At 48.3% G+C, this 20,121-nt stretch overlaps 1 protein-coding gene across 1 annotated transcript in view; it reads left to right on the forward strand.

Annotated features, from left to right (window-relative positions):
• The window catches only part of IPO4 (importin 4), a 1,872,953-nt gene that overhangs the window by 829,476 nt on the left and 1,023,356 nt on the right, over positions 1 to 20,121 (forward strand). The window contains exon 19 of the mRNA XM_069238173.1: positions 13,306 to 13,412. Coding sequence (XP_069094274.1) covers positions 13,306 to 13,412 — 107 coding nt within the window. The remainder of the gene's footprint in view (positions 1 to 13,305; positions 13,413 to 20,121) is intronic.

Consider the following 20,121-nt stretch of genomic DNA (forward strand, 5'->3'; position numbering starts at 1 on the left):
GTGTGTGGAATTGGCGAATGCTAGTGGACTGGACATTTCCCCAGATACTGGCTTGGACTCTGCTACTACCGTGGCTACAGAAGCGGGTACCACATTTGCTATGATATTGAGAAGTGCAGCTAAGGTCCTTGACCTTCAGTTGCCCTCTGTGGCTGTCCAGATTAATGTCCTGATGGAGGTGCTTCAGCTGGGAGTCACCCCTTCAGGAATGCTTCTCTCATTTAATGAAGCACTTACTACTGTCCTGATCGGGCCCTGGGCCAAGCCCTGCACAGGTCTCCTGTGGAAAGTACAGTTGCTCATCGCCATCACCCCGTCCCAGGGGGCCCCTCTTTTCTCCCTCAATATCCCACCCTGGAGAGCTTGGTCATCCGAGCCTCCACTTCCCATGTAAATCCTGGTGCATTCCCTACCACCCCACCGGATAGTGAATCCAAATGGTTGGATACCTTGGGAAAGAAAATGTTTTCTTCTGCCAGCCTGTATTGCGTTCTGTGAACACTGCATGCCTTCTCTGATAGACTTTTAGTTGCAGATTCCTTACCTTAGAATTTTCCCCAGGCATTAGGCTGGATCCGGAGATTTTTTTCTTTCAGCAATACCCTTGCGCGTCAGTAATGTGGCGTCGGTCGACTCCGTGGACGTCATTGGAGTCGTAGTTGCCATGATGAAGTCGGGAGTAGTACATAGGCGCCTCCTCAGCGCAGTGACGTCAGTTTCTTCTTTTCTTTCCGCTCTGATCAGGAGAGAGCTACCCTGGTCTCTTTTTTTTTTTTTTTTACTGAGTTCAACCGTTTTATTGAGTTTCTTGGTGAGTTTTTGGTGCGTCAAGGTGTCCCCGAAGACCGGTTTCAAGCAGTGAGAGGACTGTCACCGCATGATGTCGGTCAAGGATCCGCATCGGGTCTGTTTGTGCTGCTTGGAGCGTGACCGCGACCCGAAGTCGTGCTCTGACTTCCGGGCCATGCTCCCGATGGCCTTGAGGGAGCCGTCTCTCAAGCTCATGGTGGCCGGGCGCTCGACTCTGCGCATGTCCCGGTCTCACTTAAAAGGAAGGTCTTGAGACTGTTCGCGGAGCCAAAACCATTCTTCTTCCTCCAAGTCTTCGGGCACAGGTAAGAAGTCGTTGAAGCGGTCCCGTTGCCCTTCAACTTCACCCGTCGCTCGTCTGATGCGACGCAGGAGGAGCGTCAATGCTCGAGGCCTCCATCCTCGGAGCCTGCTTCTGGGTCTGCTCTGCACTTCCCTGAATTACTGGGAGCCGGAGCGATCCCTGCCCATTTTAAGGAGTTTTATGAGGCCATGCGCCTCATTTTTGGGCGGACTGACCCCCATATGGCGCCATCGGGCTGAAGGGGTTCGGGCGAGGGGCCTTCGGGTTCCGCACCAGCGGTTTTGGGTCCGGCCAACAAAGTGCCTTCCTGATCTGCGCACAGATCTGCACCGACACCGGTCGTACCACTGAGACCTTCCCCAGCGCCGGTTTGATTGTCGACGCTCCAGACGTCTGTGGTGCCCACTATCAACGTTGACCCGATCCTTATCCCCGACGACTCGGAGTCGTAACTGCGTCGGCTGACACCACCTCTGTCTGCGATGGGGCCTACTCATCCCAGGTCAGATTTGCACCCTTTTCCTTATGGGTACAAATTCAGGGTAGGATTGGATGGGTCGCTGGACCCTTATGAATACCAGGATGAACCATCTTTGGACTGGGCACAAGAATTGGGCGAGGCCAGTGGACTGGACACTTCTCCAGACGCTGGCATGCTGCCTCCTCCTACCGTGGCTACGGTGGAGAGTGCGACTTATGCTATGGTGGTCAGTAGTGCACCTGGGGTCCTTGGCCTTGAGCTACCTACTGTAGAGGTCAGGTCCAATCTTGATGGAGCTGCTTCAGCCCTGGGCTTCCACATCCAAGCCCCTTTTACCATTCAGTGAAGCCCTCACCAATCTCCTTTTGGGTACTTGGTCCAAACCCAACACAGGAGCTCCTGTGAAAAGGGCTATCGCATGCCACCATCGCCCCACCCTGAACAACCCTAAATTTGTGTCCCAACACCCAACGCCTGAGTGTCTTGCTATCCAGGCTTTCTCTTCTTCGGGCACATTCCAGATAGGGAATCAAAAAGGCTGGAACAATTTGGGAAGAAGATGTTTTCTTCCTCCAGTCTCGCACTGCAGTCCGTGAACACCGCATGTCTTTTGGACTGCTATACCCAATCTCTGTGGAATACGGTCGTGCAAGTCCTGCCACAGATACCAGAGGTGGCCCGTGCTATCATCTCCCAAGCTGTCATCAATGGGAGAGATGCAGCGAAGTTCACGACCCGATGTGGGCTGGACACGACCAACTCTCTGGGTAGATTGTTTGCTACGATGGTGGATTTGAGACGCCATGCCTGGTTGTGTACTTCTGTTTTTTCGGGGGGTGTCCAACAGTATCTAATGGACATGCCCTTCGATGGCTCCGGTCTTGTTGGAGACAAAGCGGACTTGGCCTTAAAGAGTTTCAAGGACTCCCGGGCTACAGCTCGGTCCCGTGGCCTTTCCGCTGCCCCTCACCCTCAGCAGTCCACCTTTCGCCGCCACAGAAGGGGCTCCCTGTCACGCTCTCTGCCCAGCCACCATGCCACCCATGCTGTTAAGCCGCTGCGTGGCCGGGGACACGGAATCCCCTGTGGGCGTGGGACAGGGAGCCTGAGGTTTTCCCAGTCTACCCCTGCCCCAGCTGCAGCCTCCAAACCCTCCTGTCCATTCCCTCACTCTGATCCAGTTGGCGGCCAGATTCGCCATCACCTGCCCCACTGGGAATCCATCACTGTGGACAGGTGGGTTTTGCAGATAGTTCAAAAGGGCTATTCCCTCTCCTTTGAATCTGCCCCACCAGCCATGCCTCCATCAATCGGTCAACTACCAGAGGATCATTTGGCACTTCTCTACCAGGAAGTTGCAGCTCTCTTGGCCAAGGGAGCCATAGAAAAGGTCCCTGTCTCAGAAGTAGGTCGGGGTTGTTATCCCCGCTACTTTCTGGTGTTAAAAAATGACACAAGGGCTTACGTCCTTTCCTAGACTTTCAGGACCTCAACTACTTCCTCAAGAAAGAGAAATTCAAAATGCTTACCCTGGCTCAGGTCCTGTCTACCTTAGACCCAGGAGACTGGATGGTAGCGTTGGACTTGCAGGACACTTACATTCCCATCCTGCCATCCCACAGTCGTTACCCGCGATTCGTGGTAGGTCACGAGCACTATCAGTTTACCGTGCTCCCCTTCGGCCTTACCAGCGCCCCTCAGGTATTCATAAAAGGATGGCGGTGGTTGCAGCTCATCTGCACAGGTTATGGGTCTCAGTATTCCCCTACCCCGACGACTGGCTGTTGAAGGCAGACTCGCCCCAGAAAGTCGTCTCCCACCTTCAGACTACGGCGAGCCTCCTGCACACGCTGGGGTTCACTATCAACGTGCCAAAGTCACACCTGACTCCCTTTCAGAAGCTCCCTTTCATCTGAGCTGTTCTGGACACAGTGCATTTTCAGGCTTATCCTCCCGAAAAGCGAGTCCAAGATATTCAGGCTATGATTCCGATCTTTCTGCCTCTGTCTTGGGTTTCAGTGAGACTGACTCTGAAGCTGCTGGGCCTCATGCCTCTTGCATCCTGGTAGTGACACATGCCAGATGGCATATGTGGGCTCTGCAGTGGGACTTCAAGTTTAAATGGGCGCAGCATCAGGGGAATTGACGGCCAGATCGTGGAAGGGACTGCAAAAGGCCTGCAGTGGTGGGCTTCGAATCCGCATTGGGTCCATGGCAGATCCCTCTCCCTTCCCCAGCCAGATCTGTGACAGATGCATCACTTCTGGGTTAGGGCGGTCACATGGGAGAGGTGGAGATCAGAGGCCTCTGGTCTCCGGTGGAGTCTGGGCTCCATAGCAATCTTCTGGAGCTACGGGCGATCAGGCTTGCGTTGAAAGTATTTCTTCCCTCTTTCAAAGGGAAAGTAGTGCAGGTGTTCACGGACAATACTTCCCCCATGTGGAACTGCAACAAACAGGGCGGGGTAGGGTCCTGGACTCCTTGTCAGGAGGCACTACTCCTCTGGACATGGCTGGAACATCAGGGCATTACCCTTGTGGTTTAACACCTGGCGGGTTCTCAACGCCAGAGCGGACGAACTCAGTCTTCGATGCACAGCCGATCACTAATGTCATCTTCATCTCAAGTGGAACTCTGGCCTCCTTTACACCTTTCCACCTATACTACTTCTGCCCAGAGTTCTCAAGAAGATCAGGAACGACCGGCCCTAAGTCATCTTGGTGGCTCCGGACTGGACACGGAGAGTATGTTATCCTGGGCTATTGAGCATGGCCACCGATCCTCTACTCAGACTGCCTCTTTGGGCAGATCTTCTGTCGCAGCAAAAGGGGACGGTTCTCCACCGACCCTGTCCAATCTCTACCTTCATGTGTGGAGATTGAGTAGCAGCAGTTGATGACTTTCGATCTTCCACCCGAAGTCTGCGATGTTATCTTGGCAGCCAGCCGTCCTATACGCTTGTCGGCATAAATTTGTGGCATGGTGAAGTAACAAATCTTTTGATCCCCTCTCTGCTCCGCTGTCTGAGGTTCTTTTGTTCATTCTTTCTTTAGCCCAGCAGGGCTCTGCTTTGGGCACCCTTAAAGGGTATGTTCGGTGGCATGTGTAGCTGCAGATACACATGCTGTGCATAGTCCGCCGTCTGGTGTTGGGTCGGAGTGTTACAAGTTGTTTTTCTTCGAAGAAGTCTTTTCGAGTCACGAGACCGAGGGACTCCTCCCACTTCGGTTCCATTGCGCATGGGCGTCGACTCCATCTTAGATTGTTTTTTTTCCGCCATCGGGTTCGGACGTGTTCCTTTTCGCTCCGTGTTTCGGGTCGGAAAGTTAGTCAGAATCAACGGAAAATTCGTTGGTATTGTTTCGTTCGGTATCGGGATAGTTAGGGCAAATCGACACCGAGCCTTAAAGAGCTCCGGTAACCCTTCGGGGTATTTTCGATCCCCCGTCGGGGCCTGGTCGGCCCGACCGCGTCCAACATCGACACTGATGGAACGGACCCCGTTCCGATTCTGTCCTAAATGCCACAGTAAATATCCTTATACAGACCAACATTTGGTCTGTAACTTGTGCCTGTCCCCCGAGCACAAGGAAGAGTTGTGTGAGGCCTGTCGCGCGTTTCGGTCGAGAAAAACGCTCAGGGACTGAAGAGCCAGGAGGTTGCAGATGGCTTCCACGCCGACAGGACAACAAGGGTTCGAGGAGGAGGCAGAAGAAGAAACTTTCTCCATCCGCGATTTGGATTCTGAAGAATTAGACGTCGACGAGCAACCAACCGTGAGTAAGACGTCGAAAGAAAGATCATACGAGAAAACAGACAAAGCCCAGGGGACGCCACTGCCAACAGGCCATGGCATAACCCATAAAGTAGGTGACCGTCCATCGGCACCGAAAAAGGGCGAGCTGGTGCCGAAGTCGTCCGACTCAGGTCGAGACACAGGCACGCAACACTCTCGGACCGAGAGAGTGGTGCAGAAAAGGCTCGACACCGAGACAGCGGCACCGAAGCTACTCGACACCGAGACAGCGGCACCGAAGCTGCTCGGCACGGAGATAGCGGCACCGAAGATGGTCGGCACCGAGAGGCCAAGACACCGAAAAAGAGAAAGATCTCGTTGGAGCCGAAAACAACTAAAGACACGGTTTCGGTGCCAAAACACCCGGCAACCGAACCAAAAACCAGTTCCTACTCAGAGGAACAATCATTGTCCTCCCAACTAAAAAGACACAGATTTGAGGAGGAATTACAAACTACAGAGGTAGATCACACGCAAAAGCGGATCTTTATCCAAAGGGGTACAGGGAAAATCAGCACTCTTCCCCCAATCAGAAGGAAAAGGAAACTTGACTTCCAGCAACAAGACAAGCCACCACAAGCAAAGGTGGTAAAGAGGGTAACTCCACCACCCTCTCCACCACAGTCAACTCATGTATCACCGGCACAGACTCCACCACAATCACAAGCTCATACCACCATGAGCCAGGATGATCAGGCAGCATGGGACCTCTATGATGCTCCAGTATCGGACAATAGTCCAGAGTCGTACCCAACTAAACCCTCATCACCTGAGGACAGTACAGCATATGCACAGGTGGTAGCTAGGGCAGCCGAATTTCATAATGTATCTCTACATTCGGAGCCTATTGAGGATGACTTCCTCTTTAACACCCTGTCCTCCACCCACAGCCATTATCAAAGCCTTCCCATGCTCCCGGGAATGCTAAGGCACGCTAAACAGATTTTCAAGGAGCCTGTTAAAAGCAGAGCAATAACTCCAAGGGTGGAGAAAAAATACAAGGCACCGCCCACAGACCCTGCTTTTATTACATCACAACTGACACCAGATTCAGTAGTCGTAGGAGCAGCTCGTAAAAGAGCCAACTCGCAGACATCAGGCGACGCACCACCTCCGGACAAGGAGAGCCGCAAGTTTGATGCAGCTGGGAAAAGGGTTGCAGCACAAGCTGCAAATCAGTGGCGCATCGCCAACTCGCAAGCACTCCTAGCGCGATACGACAGGGCCCATTGGGACGAGATGCAACATCTCATCGAGCACCTCCCCAAAGAATTCCAGAAACGAGCGAAACAAGTGGTTGAAGAGGGGCAAAATATCTCCAACAACCAAATACGTTCTTCTATGGATGCAGCAGATACAGCTGCAAGAACAATAAATACTGCTGTGACAATAAGGAGGCACGCATGGCTGCGCACATCTGGCTTCAAACCTGAGATACAACAGGCAGTGCTCAATATGCCGTTCAATGAACAGCAATTGTTTGGCCCAGAAGTGGACACTGCAATTGAAAAATTAAAGAAGGACACTGACACAGCCAAAGCCATGGGCGCACTCTATTCCCCGCAGGGCAGAGGCACATTTGGCACATTTCGCAAAACAACTTTCAGAGGAGGGTTTCGAGGTCAAGCCACAGAAGCCAGCACCTCACAAACAAGACCACCTACCTACCAGGGACAATATCAAAGGGGTGGCTTTCGAGGCCAATACAGAGGGGGCCAATTCCCAAGAAACCGGGGAAAGTTTCAGGGTCCCAAAACCCCTCAAAATAAACAGTGACTCACAGGTCACACAACCCCTTCACACAACACCAGTGGGGGGAAGACTAAGCCAGTTCCACAAATCATGGGAGGAAATAACAACAGACACTTGGGTCTTAGCAATTATCCAACATGGTTATTGCATAGAATTTCTCCAACTTCCTCCAAACGTCCCACCGAAAACACACAATATGTCAAAACAGCATATAGACCTTCTAGGACTAGAAGTTCAAGCATTACTGCAAAAAGACGCAATAGAATTAGTACCAAAAACACAAAAGAACACAGGAGTTTACTCACTGTACTTTCTAATACCGAAAAAGGACAAAAGTCTGAGACCAATATTAGATCTCAGAACACTAAACACCTACATCAAATCAGACCACTTTCACATGGTCACGTTACAAGACGTAATACCACTACTGAAACAGCAAGACTACATGACAACGTAAGATCTAAAAGACGCGTATTTCCATATACCGATACATCCCTCGCACAGGAAATACCTAAGGTTCGTATTCAAAGGAATACATTACCCATTCAAAGTGTTGCCATTCGGAATAACAACAGCACCAAGAGTCTTTACAAAATGTCTAGCAGTAGTAGCTGCACATATCAGGAGGCAGCAAATACACGTGTTCCCGTACCTAGACGATTGGTTAATCAAAACCAACTCGCTAACAAAGTGTTCACACCACACAGATTATGTTATACAAACCGTTTACAAACTGGGTTTCTCCATCAACTATGCAAAGTCACACCTTTTGCCGTGTCAAACACAGCAATACTTAGGAGTGACAATCAACACAACAAAAGGGATAGCCACTCCAAGTCCACAAAGGGTTCAAAATTTTCACAAGGTGATACAAGCTATGTATCCAACACAAAAGATACATGCAAAGATGGTATTAAAACTCCTAGGCATGATGTCCTCATGCATAGCCATTGTCCCAAACGCAAGATTGCACATGCGGCCCTTACAACAGTGCCTAGCATCACAATGGCCACATGCACAGGGTTAACTTCTAGATCTGGTGTTGATAGACCGCCAAAAACATACATCTCGCTTCTATAGTGGAACAGTACAAATTTAAACAAAGGGCGGCCTTTCCAAGACCCAGTGCCACAATACGTGATAACAACAGATGCTTCCATGACAGGGTGGGGAGCACACCTCAATCAACACAGCATCCAAGGACAATGGGACGTACATCAAAGAAAGTTTCATATAAATCACCTAGAATTGTTAGCAGTATTTCTAGCGTTGAAAGCATTCCAACCAATGATAACCCAGAAATACATTCTTGTCAAAACAGACAACATGACGACAATGTATTATTTAAACAAACAGGGGGGAACACACTCGACACAGTTGTGTCTCCTAACACAAAAAATATGGCATTGGGCAATTCACAACCACATTCGCCTAATAGCACAGTTTATTCCAGGGATCCAGAACCAGCTAGCAGACAATCTCTCTCGGGATCACCAACAGTTCCACGAATGGGAAATTCACCCCCAAATCCTGAACACTTACTTCCAAATTTGGGGAACACCTCAAATAGATCTATTTGCAACAAAAGAAAACGCAAAATGCAAAAACTTCGCATCCAGGTACCCACACCGGCAATCTCAAGGCAATGCTCTATGGATGAATTGGTCAGGGATATTTGCGTACGCTTTTCCCCCTCTCCCTCTCCTTCCATATCTAGTAAACAGATTGAGTCAAAACAAACTCAAACTCATACTAATAGCACCAACATGGGCAAGACAACCTTGGTATACCACACTACTAGACCTGTCAGTAGTACCTCATGTCAAACTACCCAACAGGCCAGATCTGTTAACACAACACAAACAACAGATCAGGCATCCAAACCCAGCATCGCTGAATCTAGCAATTTGGCTCCTGAAATCCTAGAATTTGGACACTTGAACCTCACACAAGAGTGTATGGAGGTCATAAAACAAGCTAGAACACCATCCACTAGACACTGCTATGCAAGTAAATGGAAAAGATTTGTTTGTTACCGCCATAATAATCAAGTCCAACCATTGCATGCATCTCCAAAAGATGTCGTAGGATATTTACTACATTTACAAAAATCAAATCTAGCTTTCTCTTCCATAAAAATACATCTCACAGCAATATCTGCTTACCTGCAGATTACTCATTCAACTTCCCTATTTAGAATACCTGTCATTAAAGCGTTTATGGAGGGCCTAAAGAGAATTATACCACCAAGGACACCACCTGTTCCTTCATGGAACCTCAACATTGTCTTGACAAGGCTCATGGGTCCACCTTTCGAACCCATGCATTCTTGTGAAATGCAATACTTAACGTGGAAAGTTGCATTTCTCATTGCCATCACATCTCTAAGAAGAGTAAGTGAAATACAGGCGTTTACCATACAAGAACCATTTATTCAAATACACAAAAATAAGGTCGTTCTAAGAACAAATCCAAAATTCTTACCAAAGGTTATCTCACCGTTCCACTTAAACCAAACAGTGGAATTACCAGTGTTCTTCCCACAGCCAGATTCAATAGCTGAAAGAGCACTACATACATTAGACATCAAGAGAGCGCTAATGTACTACATTGACAGGACAAAAGAAATTAGGAAGACAAAACAACTATTTATTGCCTTCCAAAAACCTCATACAGGAAATCCAATTTCAAAACAAGGTATCGCCAGATGGATAGTAAAGTGCATCCAAACCTGCTATCTTAAAGCAAAGAGAGAACTGCCTATTACACCAAAGGCACACTCAACCAGAAAGAAAGGTGCTACCATGGCCTTTCTAGGAAATATTCCAATGACCGAAATATGTAAGGCAGCAACATGGTCTACGCCTCATACATTTACTAAACACTACTGTGTAGATGTGTTATCTGCACAACAGGCCACAGTAGGTCAAGCCGTACTAAGAACTTTATTTCAAACTACTTCCACTCCTACAGGCTGAACCACCGCTTTTGGGGAGATAACTGCTTACTAGTCTATGCACAGCATGTGTATCTGCAGCTACACATGCCACTGAACGGAAAATGTCACTTACCCAGTGTACATCTGTTCGTGGCATTAGTCGCTGCAGATTCACATGCGCCCACCCTCCTCCCCGGGAGCCTGTAGCCGTTTAGAAGTAGATCTTGAACATTTGTACATTTGTAAATATATTACATTAAACCTTCATTTTGTACATACATATTTATTCCATTGCATGGGCACTATTATTAGCATACACAACTCCTACCTCACCCTCTGCAGGGAAAACAATCTAAGATGGAGTCGACGCCCATGCGCAATGGAACCGAAGTGGGAGGAGTCCTTCGGTCTTGTGACTCGAAAAGACTTCTTCGAAGAAAAACAACTTGTAACACTCCGACCCAACGGCGGACTATGCACAGCATGTGAATCTGCAGCGACTAATGCCACAAACAGATGTACACTGGGTAAGTGACATTTTCCTTATCTGCCATTTCAGCCTTTCTTAGGCTACCTGATCAGCCCTCACTCTTTAAATCTCTTATTGTGAGTAGAGTCCTGGAAGGTCTCTCCCATTTATTTCCTCTCACTCCATTTATCAGGCCTCAGTGGGACCTCAATCGTGTCCTTACGTACTTAATGTGTACTCCCTTTGAGCTGATGCACAATTGGCCTTTACGGCTCCTCACTTTCAAGACTGTCTTTCTTGTTACCATCACTTCTGCTCGCGGGGTGACTGAGCTTCAAGCTCTTGCTTCCAAGCCTCCATTCTTGTCTGTGCCCCCTGACAAAGTGGTGTTGCACACTAAGGCTTCCTTCATTCCCAAGGTTGTTATGCCTTTTCATGTAGGCCAGTCCATCACCCTGCCTACTTTTTACGCACCCTGTAGAAAGCTGGCTCTGTATATATTATCTCAAAGTGCAATAGTGTGCACAGAGTCCAGAGGTTCCCCAAGTGGCTTGACAGAGGCAATAATAGATAATATTAATGCTCTAATTGTGGTAGTGTGGTCGAGCAGTTAGGCTTATCAGGTGGTACTGTTAAGCATTTGTTGTACACACACAGGCAATAAATGAGGAACACACACTCAAAGACAATTCCAGGCCAATAGGTTTTTATATAGAAAAATATATTTTCTTAGTTTATTTTAAGAACCACAGGTTCAAGATTTACAAACAATACTTTAAATGAAAGGTATTTCACTCAGGTATTCTAGGAACTTTGAATTATCACAATAGCATGTACAGTTTTGGCAAAAATTGCAATAAGCTATTTTAAAAGTGGACACAGTGCAAAAATCAACAGTTCCTGGGGGAGGTAAGTATTTGTTAGGTTCACAGGTAAGTAAAACACTTACAGGGTTCAAAGTTGGGTCCAAGGTAGCCCACCGTTGGGGGTTCAAGACAGCCCCAAAGTTACCACACCAGCAGCTCAGGGCCGGTCAGGTGCAGAGGTCAAAGTGGTGCCCAAAACACATAGGCTTCAATGGAAATAGGGGTGTCCCGGTTCTAGTCTGCCAGCAGGTAAGTACCCGCGACTTCGGAGGGCAGACCAGGGGGGTTTTGTAGGGCACCGGGGGGGATACAAGCAGGCACAGAAAGTACACCCTCAGCGGCGCAGGGGCGGCCGGGTGCAGAGTGCGAACAGGTGTTAGGTTTTCAATAGGAATCAATGGGGAGACCCGGGGGTCTCTTCAGCGATGCCGGCAGGCACAGGGGGGGCTCCTCGGGGTAGCCACCACCTGGGCTAGGCAGAGGGTCGCCTGGGGGTCGCTCCTGCACTGGAGTTCGGTTCCTTCAGGTCCTGGGGACTGCGGGTGCAGTGTGTTTTCCAGGCATTGGGTTCCTTGAAGCAGGCAGTCGCGGTCAGGGGGAGCCTCTGGACTCTGGCTACTCACGGGCTTGCAGTCGCCGGGGAGTCCTCCCTGTAGAGTTAGTTTTCCGCAGGTCGAGCCGGGGGCGTCGGGTGCAGAGTGAAAAGTCTCACGCTTCTGGCGGGAAACGTGTGGTCTTTAAAAGTTGCTTATTTGTTGCAAAGTTGCAGTTTTGTTGAACCTTAGGGGTTGTCCTGACTGGGCAGTGACTCCTCCTTGTTTTTCTCATTATCTCCTCCAGCCTTACAGCCACAACTGGGGGCAGTGGCCGGAGGGGCGGGCATCTCCACTAGCTGGGATGCCCTGTGGCGTACAGGCTTTGTTCCTGGCCACAGAGTGACAAAGGCACTCTCCCCATGTGGCCAGCAACATGTCTGGTGTGTGGCAGGCTGTCAAAAACTAGTCAGCCCACACTGGTAGTCGGGTATGTTTTCAGGGGGCCTCTCTGAGATGCCCTCTGGGTGTATTTCACAATACAATGTACACTGGCATCAGCCATTATGGAACTGTGGAGTTCGTGTTTGACAAACTCCCAGACCATATACCCTTATGCCTACCCTGCACTTACAATGTCTAAGGCTTTGCTTAGACATTGTAGGGGCATAGTGCTCATGCACATATGCCCTCACCTGTGGTATAGTGCACCCTGCCTTAGGGCTGTAAGGCCTGCTAGAGGGGTGACTTACCTATGCCACAGGCAGTGTGAGGTTGGCATGGCACTCTGAGGGGAGTGCCATGTCGACTTAGTCATTTTCTCCCCACCAGCACACCCAAGCTGTGAGGCAGGGTGCATGTGCTGAGTGAGGGGTCCATAGGGTGGCATAAGACATGCTGCAGCCCTTAGAGACCTTCCCTGGCATCAGGGCCCTTGGTACCAGGGGTACCAGTTGCAAGGGACTTACCTGAGTGCAGGGTTGTGCCAGTTGTGGAGACCAAAGTACAGTTTAGGGAAAGAACACTGGTGCTGGGGCCTGGTTAGCAGGGTCCCAGCACACTTTCAATCATAACTAAGCATCAGCAAAGGCAAAAAGTTAGGGGGTAACCATGCCAAGGAGGCATTTCCTCACAATGTTGTAAACAAAGGGGATTGTCATGCCAGAAAGATGCTAAATGCCAAGTCAGTGAATGGGAGAAACAAGCATTGATGTTCAAAATGCACTCCATCAGCCTTTCTCCCTCTACCGTACCCATCCCCTCTTTGAGGGGCCATTTATCTCATTTTCTTGTTTCTTTACTCTCTTTCCCCCCTCACCTACTCTCGCTTTCTTATGTTGTACCTTTCTGCTTCAGCCTCACTACAGCGAAAATAAGACCTTCACGCTCTTTGAAGATGAAGACGAAACCCCGGCTGAAGAAGAGACCAGCATTGACGAGGATGAAGATCCTGACATCGAGGGGTAGGTAAAATTCAAGGTCTGATATAATGGGACTAGAAAACTCAACATGTGAAGGATTATTTTTGTTGGTGGTAAATATTCTCTGATTTATTTAGGAGTAAATTGTGGATGATGAGCACTCCATTTTCTGTTTTAAAGGAATATTGGCTCGTCGCTATGAAAGGGGTTGGTACTGGAGTCTAGGGCAGTGACCTCTCAGATTTGAGAACAAAGTAAATGTTGATGCCTTAACAGGCTAGCCCTTTTCCTGTTATCAACTTGTACATTTAGGTGTATCTCATACTCTGTTTTGTTATCTGCACATTTGCATGCCCAGTCCCCTTCCTTTCTTTTATATGCTGATTGCTGTAGATCAGAGTCTGTTATCCTGCACAAAGCAAGTTTCTAATGCATGCTTTTATCCCCAAGCCCACCTCAACTTAATAACTTGTTCTACTTTGCTCCTTCCCATCCCTCTCATTCACCCCTTAGCCCGGGTAGCTTCTGCTGTAGTACTACGGCTTTAAGCAATGAGTCTTATGTTACAAACTGTTTAAAACGGCTAACACCTATAGCCTTTTTTTATCGCATCTACAGACAAATTTACCTTACAGTGGATTTTAATGTAGGCCTTTGCGCCTGATTGGATGGCTGTCCTGTCTACCTAATTTATTGATTCAATGGCTTTCATCCCTAGTCTTGTGTTTGTCCTGCTCAGGAGCATTTTGGTCTTAAGATATTCCTCCTTACATTCCAAATCCACCCACATCCAACTCGAGCTCTTGGTTTACTCCAGCTATCTGTGACCTAGGATCCAGAATTGTGCTGCTGCTGTTTTAAAAATATATATCAAACTTACAGCCAAGCTTCTGACACTGTGGTTTAATCCATGCTGCAAGGAGATGCAGGTCACAGATTACTTCAACATTGGGGTAGTTGTTTTGGCACCCAACAAGATTCAAAATTCTACGGCAAACGCCCCCTGTTGCATCCTAAGGTCATCAGTGAGGTGGATGCTAATCTTTACAGCACTGAAAACAAGAAAAATTAGGCTAGTCCTGTTCATTTGAAAGTTTGTTCCTAGTTTTTTTCCCCACTCGCCACCTGTGGGTAAATTCAGGAAGAACTCAAAGGACATGCCCAAAAGATAGCATATAATGTTCAGGGGAGGATCTTTGCACCTACTTCTGGTTGAAACTCACACTAGGTGCTTGAAGGAGCCTTTCCTGTCATTGATGACAAATTTTAGTTCTTCCACTGATGCGCCCTGAGTGCCTTTGGCCATTGACTCTGCAGCAGATTATGGCTTTCAAGGCAGCCATTTGGTAACTTACTCCAGTATTGGAACTTTCATAGATTCACATGCTTGAATCATTCCCCGTCGTCGAAATGGGAGCCTCCGGTACAATTACACAAGTAATGATGAAACATATCAACACAAGGGCCTTAGGCCTCTTTAATTTAATAGTCTATCACAGTCATTTTAAGAAAAGGACCAAACTTGAGCATCCACCAATCAGATGACACCAACCTCTAGAATCCTCCTGAGAGAAGCTCCAGCGCCTCAGATTTTCTACCGCACATCGTGCTAGGGAGTCTCCTCAGAGCTCTGCTCTTTCTTCACACCTTTGGATTGCCTTGAAGTCATTTTTCTCTACTAAACCTTGTTTTGACTGATTGGGGTTAACACCTTCAACATGTCTGACAAGGAGGAGAAGGGTTTATTCAGAAATATGTAAAACTTGTTTTAAGAAAAGACTACATTCTGAAGACCCACATCAGGATTGCATATACTGCCTCTATCCAGACCACTCAGCCAAGGACTGTAAGGTTTGTCGTACCTTTTCCTCTAAGACTCTTAAGGATAGTGAAGGCAGATTATTAATTTGGCTGCAGAAGCTTAAGTACAGAGATAATCCAGTCTCTGATTCGGATAGTGATAACTCTTCAACATCCAAAAAGTCATCGAAAAGGCAGAGATCAGACACAAGATCTCCTTCACAACAACCAAGAAAAGCCCACAAAAAGACTACCACAGGGTCTTAGAAGGGCCGCAGCCCATCTACTTCACCTCATAAATCTTCCAGGAAAGGGGAGCGAGGTCATGCCAGCAGTTCTGAGAGGCATAAGAAATCATTCTCTGTACCACCATCTTTGCCGTTCAAAAGGCCTCCATCTACTTCAGCAGCTAAGAATGTGCCATCGACGACGAACTCAGCGTCAATGAGACCGTCGGTGAGTGTTTCCTTAACATCGACAATGACTTTAACTGTTCCACCGTCGACGTCAGTTATGATGACGACATCGTCGACGAGCGGCCCACCATCGACCAGAGCAGCGTCGACGGCGTCATTGAAGATCTACACTTCATCATCGACGACAGTAACGAAGGTGTCTGCTTTACCATCGTCGACGGTAGACTCCTCGGTAAGGCTGTCATCGATCAAGATCTCCATGCGTGCGTCGTCGATGACTCCTCCAACGACAAAGATTATATCTGCGCCGTCGACGAGGGAAAAACAATCTAGAAATCAAGAAAGAATTACTCCAAAGCACACCTCACCTATTAAGGTGACACCCCTCATACCGGTTCACTTGTTAGAGGGGGATGAAGAGTCAGATGATGAGGGTCCAGTTGGACCAGCACATAGCCCCTCTCAATTAAACGTCAAATATCAGGACGAAGACGAATTTGAGGAAACCTATGACCCTCAGTACTATGGAGGAGACCAACAATATCAGGAAGGAGCATGCATTCCAACTTCTTTGCTCTCTGACCTCCGGGCGATGTTGGCTGATGATAGCAGGTGTTTTCCTCCTCAAGGGGAGCAACCTCCGCCGTCGCCAGTCTCAAGGGTGACTATTCCACGTCAGAGACCGACCTCATTACCATTGACAATTGTTACTACACCAGATATGACCTTACCTCAGGACACTGATACGTCGGAAGGAGATCAGGAAGAAGGAGAGCTCCTTGACTCTCATTCCGAGTGGAATGAATACATTATTCCTGCTCCTCCTTCTCCGTCACAGTCAAAAGTAGAATCCCCGCCAGATGACAATGAGAGATTTCATAATCTCCTGGAGAGAGCAGCTAAAAGGTTCGCCTTGCCAATGCCGTCCAAGCAAACAGATTGCTTCCTATATGATTTTAAAGAGCCGTTCCAGAAATCTGTGCGCTCTATTCCAGTTGTCAGCTACTTATGGGAAGAAGGGCTGAAAGTGATGCATAACCCTGCTACTGTCACAGCAGTACTACCACGGGTAGATAAAAAGTACAGGGCACCAGACGATGCCCCAGCATATCTAATTGGTCACCCTCATCCAGACTCGGTGGTGGACCAGGCGGGAAAGAGAAAGTCCAAGAATCCGTCTGTTCCTATTTCTGCACCTCCAGACAGAGAAGGTAGACGGCTGGATAATATTGGAAAAAGGTTCTCCTCGATGGCTAGCTTAGTTATAAGAGCTGCTAACTCACTAGCTGAGTTAGCTAGGTATGACAAACAGCTATGGGCAGACATCATCCCGCATATTGACCAGTTGCCAGAGGATGGAAGATCAGAGGCAAGGAAGACGTTGCAAGAAGATCAGCGCACCTCAGCTGAGCTCATAGACTGTGCAATGGACATAGCCACAACTGCATTTCGCCAACTCGCAGGTGCGGCTGTACTTAGGAGGCAAGGCTGGCTAAAGGCTACATCATTCAGGCCTGAGTTACAGAATAAGATTTTAGACCTACCTTTTGATGGCCAAGCATTATTTGGTAAACATGTTGATGAGGCCTTACAATCTGTCAAATTCGACACGGATACTGCAAGATCGCTAGGGACTCTCCATTTTCGGAAGCCATCCTTTCGGGCTAGAGGACGTGGACTGCCCTCATATAGAGGAGGTAGCAGCAGCAGTATAGATATTCAACCTATCCTTCTTCCACCCACAGTTTCGGCAATACTGCCCACAAAGGCAACCACCACAAGCAGCTTATGGTAGATCTGGCACTAGGGGACGCTCAACTCGCCCTGCTAAAGACTCGGCTCATAGAGCCTGATACATCCAAGGCGCCGGCTACATCCAACCCTCCTCCACTGGTTCTAGGTGGAAAGATATCCCTGTTTCTCAAGCAATGGCAAGTCATCACATCAGACAAGTGGGTCCTCCAATTAGGGAATTTATCCAAGTACCTCCCTCCAATCCTTCTCGCAACTTTCCATCAAGGTATCCAGAACAACTCAAGATGGAGATCAGCAAGATGCTCCTCAAAGGAGCTATAGAGAATGTACCTCTGTCACAGCGAGGAAGGGGGTTTTATTCCAGGTTCTTCCTCATTCGCAAGAAGTGGAAAAACTGGAGGCCGATCCTCGACCTAAGGGAATTAGACACCTACTTAAAAAAGCAGTCGTTCTGCATGGTAAGCCTACAGGATGTCCTTCTGCGACTGAACCAGGGAGATTTCATGTCTACACTAGACCTAAAAGACGCATATTTCCACATTCCCAGTCACCCTGCCCACAGACAGTAACTCAGATTCATGATAGCTGGAGGCCATTTTCAATTTCGTGTCCTTCCTTTTGCCCTAAAGTCATCTCCCAGGATATTTACCAAATGTCTAGCGCCAATCGCAGCTTTCTTCAGGAGGGGAAAACACCAGATATTTCCATACCTCGACGATTGGCTGATAAAAGCAAACACCTACGCAGGAGCGTGCAGATCCACAAAAAGGTGCGTTTCCTTACTCAACAGTCTAGGCCTCACCATCAACTGGGAGAAGTCCAAACCTCTACCATCACGCAGTATCACCTTTTTAGGGGCAAACCTGGACACTCCATCCACCATGGCGTGCCCCACAGTAGAGAGACAACAGAAGTTACTGACTCTAGCGAAGTCAATACAGGGAAAAAACTCTGTTTCAGTTTGCCTTTTCAAATCCCTGTTGGGCATGATGTCATCATGCATACCTCTGGTTCCCCTCTGCAAACTGAATATGCAACAGCTACAGGAGCAACTCAATCTTCAGCGGCTCCAGGTTTCGGGAAGTTTTGAAGATCGGATAAACATAACCCCAGCAATGGTCAAAGCTCTGACATGGTGGTCTCAAGAGCATCATTTGTCTGTTGGCCTTTTCTTTCTACAACGTCCAGCTCCGTGGACTATCACGACCGACGCACCTCTGGACAGCTGGGGAGCTGTTTTGCAAGATCTTCAAATAAGTGGCAAGTGGCCACTAGAGTTGGGGGCAATGCACATCAACCTGCTGGAGCTCAGAGCAGTTTATCTCGCTCTGCAGGCTTTTCTTCCGAAGATAGCGGGGTCAGACGTAGTCATAACAACAGACAACACCACTACGATGCATTATCTCAACAAACAAGGAGGCACGAGGTTCTCACCCTTTCCAAGGAAGCCCAAAAGATTTGGAATTGGGCCTTCCAGCAATGCATCAGACTCACAGCGGTGCATCTGCCGGGGATAGAGAACAAGATAGCGGACTCGCACAGCAGACAAAGATCGAGCTGCCACGAATGGGAGATAGACCAGTCCACAGTGAACTACATATTTTCCCAGTGGGGAACGCCCAAAATCGACCTGTTAGCCAGCAAATGGAACGCCAAATGCCGGTACTTCGCAAACTGGCATCCCCAAAAGGGATCTTGTGGTAATGCGTTTTCCATAGCTTGGTCAGGCATCTTTGCTTACACCTTTCCTCCAATTCCACTGATCCCAAGACTCCTCACGAAAATGAAGACAGAGATGTGCACCCTGATATTGATTGCTCCGTACTGGCCTCGCCAACACTGGTTCGCAGAGCTTCTTCTATCAATGAAGCCTCACATTCCGCTCAAACCATCTCTACACTTGCTGACGATGAACAAAGGGCAAATATCGTATCCGGATCCTCAGTCGATGCGATTGTCAGCATAGCTCCTGAACACAGGGAGTTCGCAAATCTGAATATCCCAAAGGAATGTATGGACATTTTGTCCAGAGCTAGAGCAGATAGCACTAATAAGGCTTATTCTTGCAAGTGGCGAAGGTTTTGTTTGTGGTGCCACCAGCAACAAATTGATCCACTGTCCTCACCACCTGAACAATTATTGCTTTACGCAATCAGGCCTTGCGCACTCATCCATAAAGGTGCATCTGGCGGCAATTGCTTCATATAGACGTTCAGACTCTTCACCTTCACTGTATTCTTCTAGATTAATCAAACGGTTTTTAAAAGGACTTTTCAGGGCTTTTCCTCCGTTCAGACCTCCTCCCCCCTCGTGGAACCTGACTATTGTTCTAGCACAGTTAATGAAGCATCCATTCGAACCAATCCATCGTGTTTCGATCAAAAACCTTTCTTGGAAAGTTGCTTTACTGGTGGTGCTCACATCAGCCAGACGGGTTAGTGAGATTCAGGCCCTCTCCATACAGGAGTCGTTTTTGCAGATCACACAAGACAAACTACTACTTCGCAAAAACCTGCATTTCATACCAGAGGTCCCTTCGGATTTTCACATGAATGAGCCCTTAGTCTTTACAACTTTTTTTCCACATCCATCTACTCCTGCGGAAAGAGCGTTACACTCCTTAGACATTAAGAGATGTGTCAAATTCTACCTGTATTGGACTAAGTCCTTCCGCCGCTCCAACCAATTGTTCGTAGCTTACAGTGCACCCAGACGAGGTCAACCGCTCTCCAAAGAGAGTATAGCCAGATGGATATCCTCAGCCATTTGTTTCTGCCATT

This window comes from Pleurodeles waltl, chromosome 6, assembly GCF_031143425.1.
Source record: "Pleurodeles waltl isolate 20211129_DDA chromosome 6, aPleWal1.hap1.20221129, whole genome shotgun sequence".
Classification (NCBI taxonomy): domain Eukaryota; kingdom Metazoa; phylum Chordata; class Amphibia; order Caudata; family Salamandridae; genus Pleurodeles; species Pleurodeles waltl.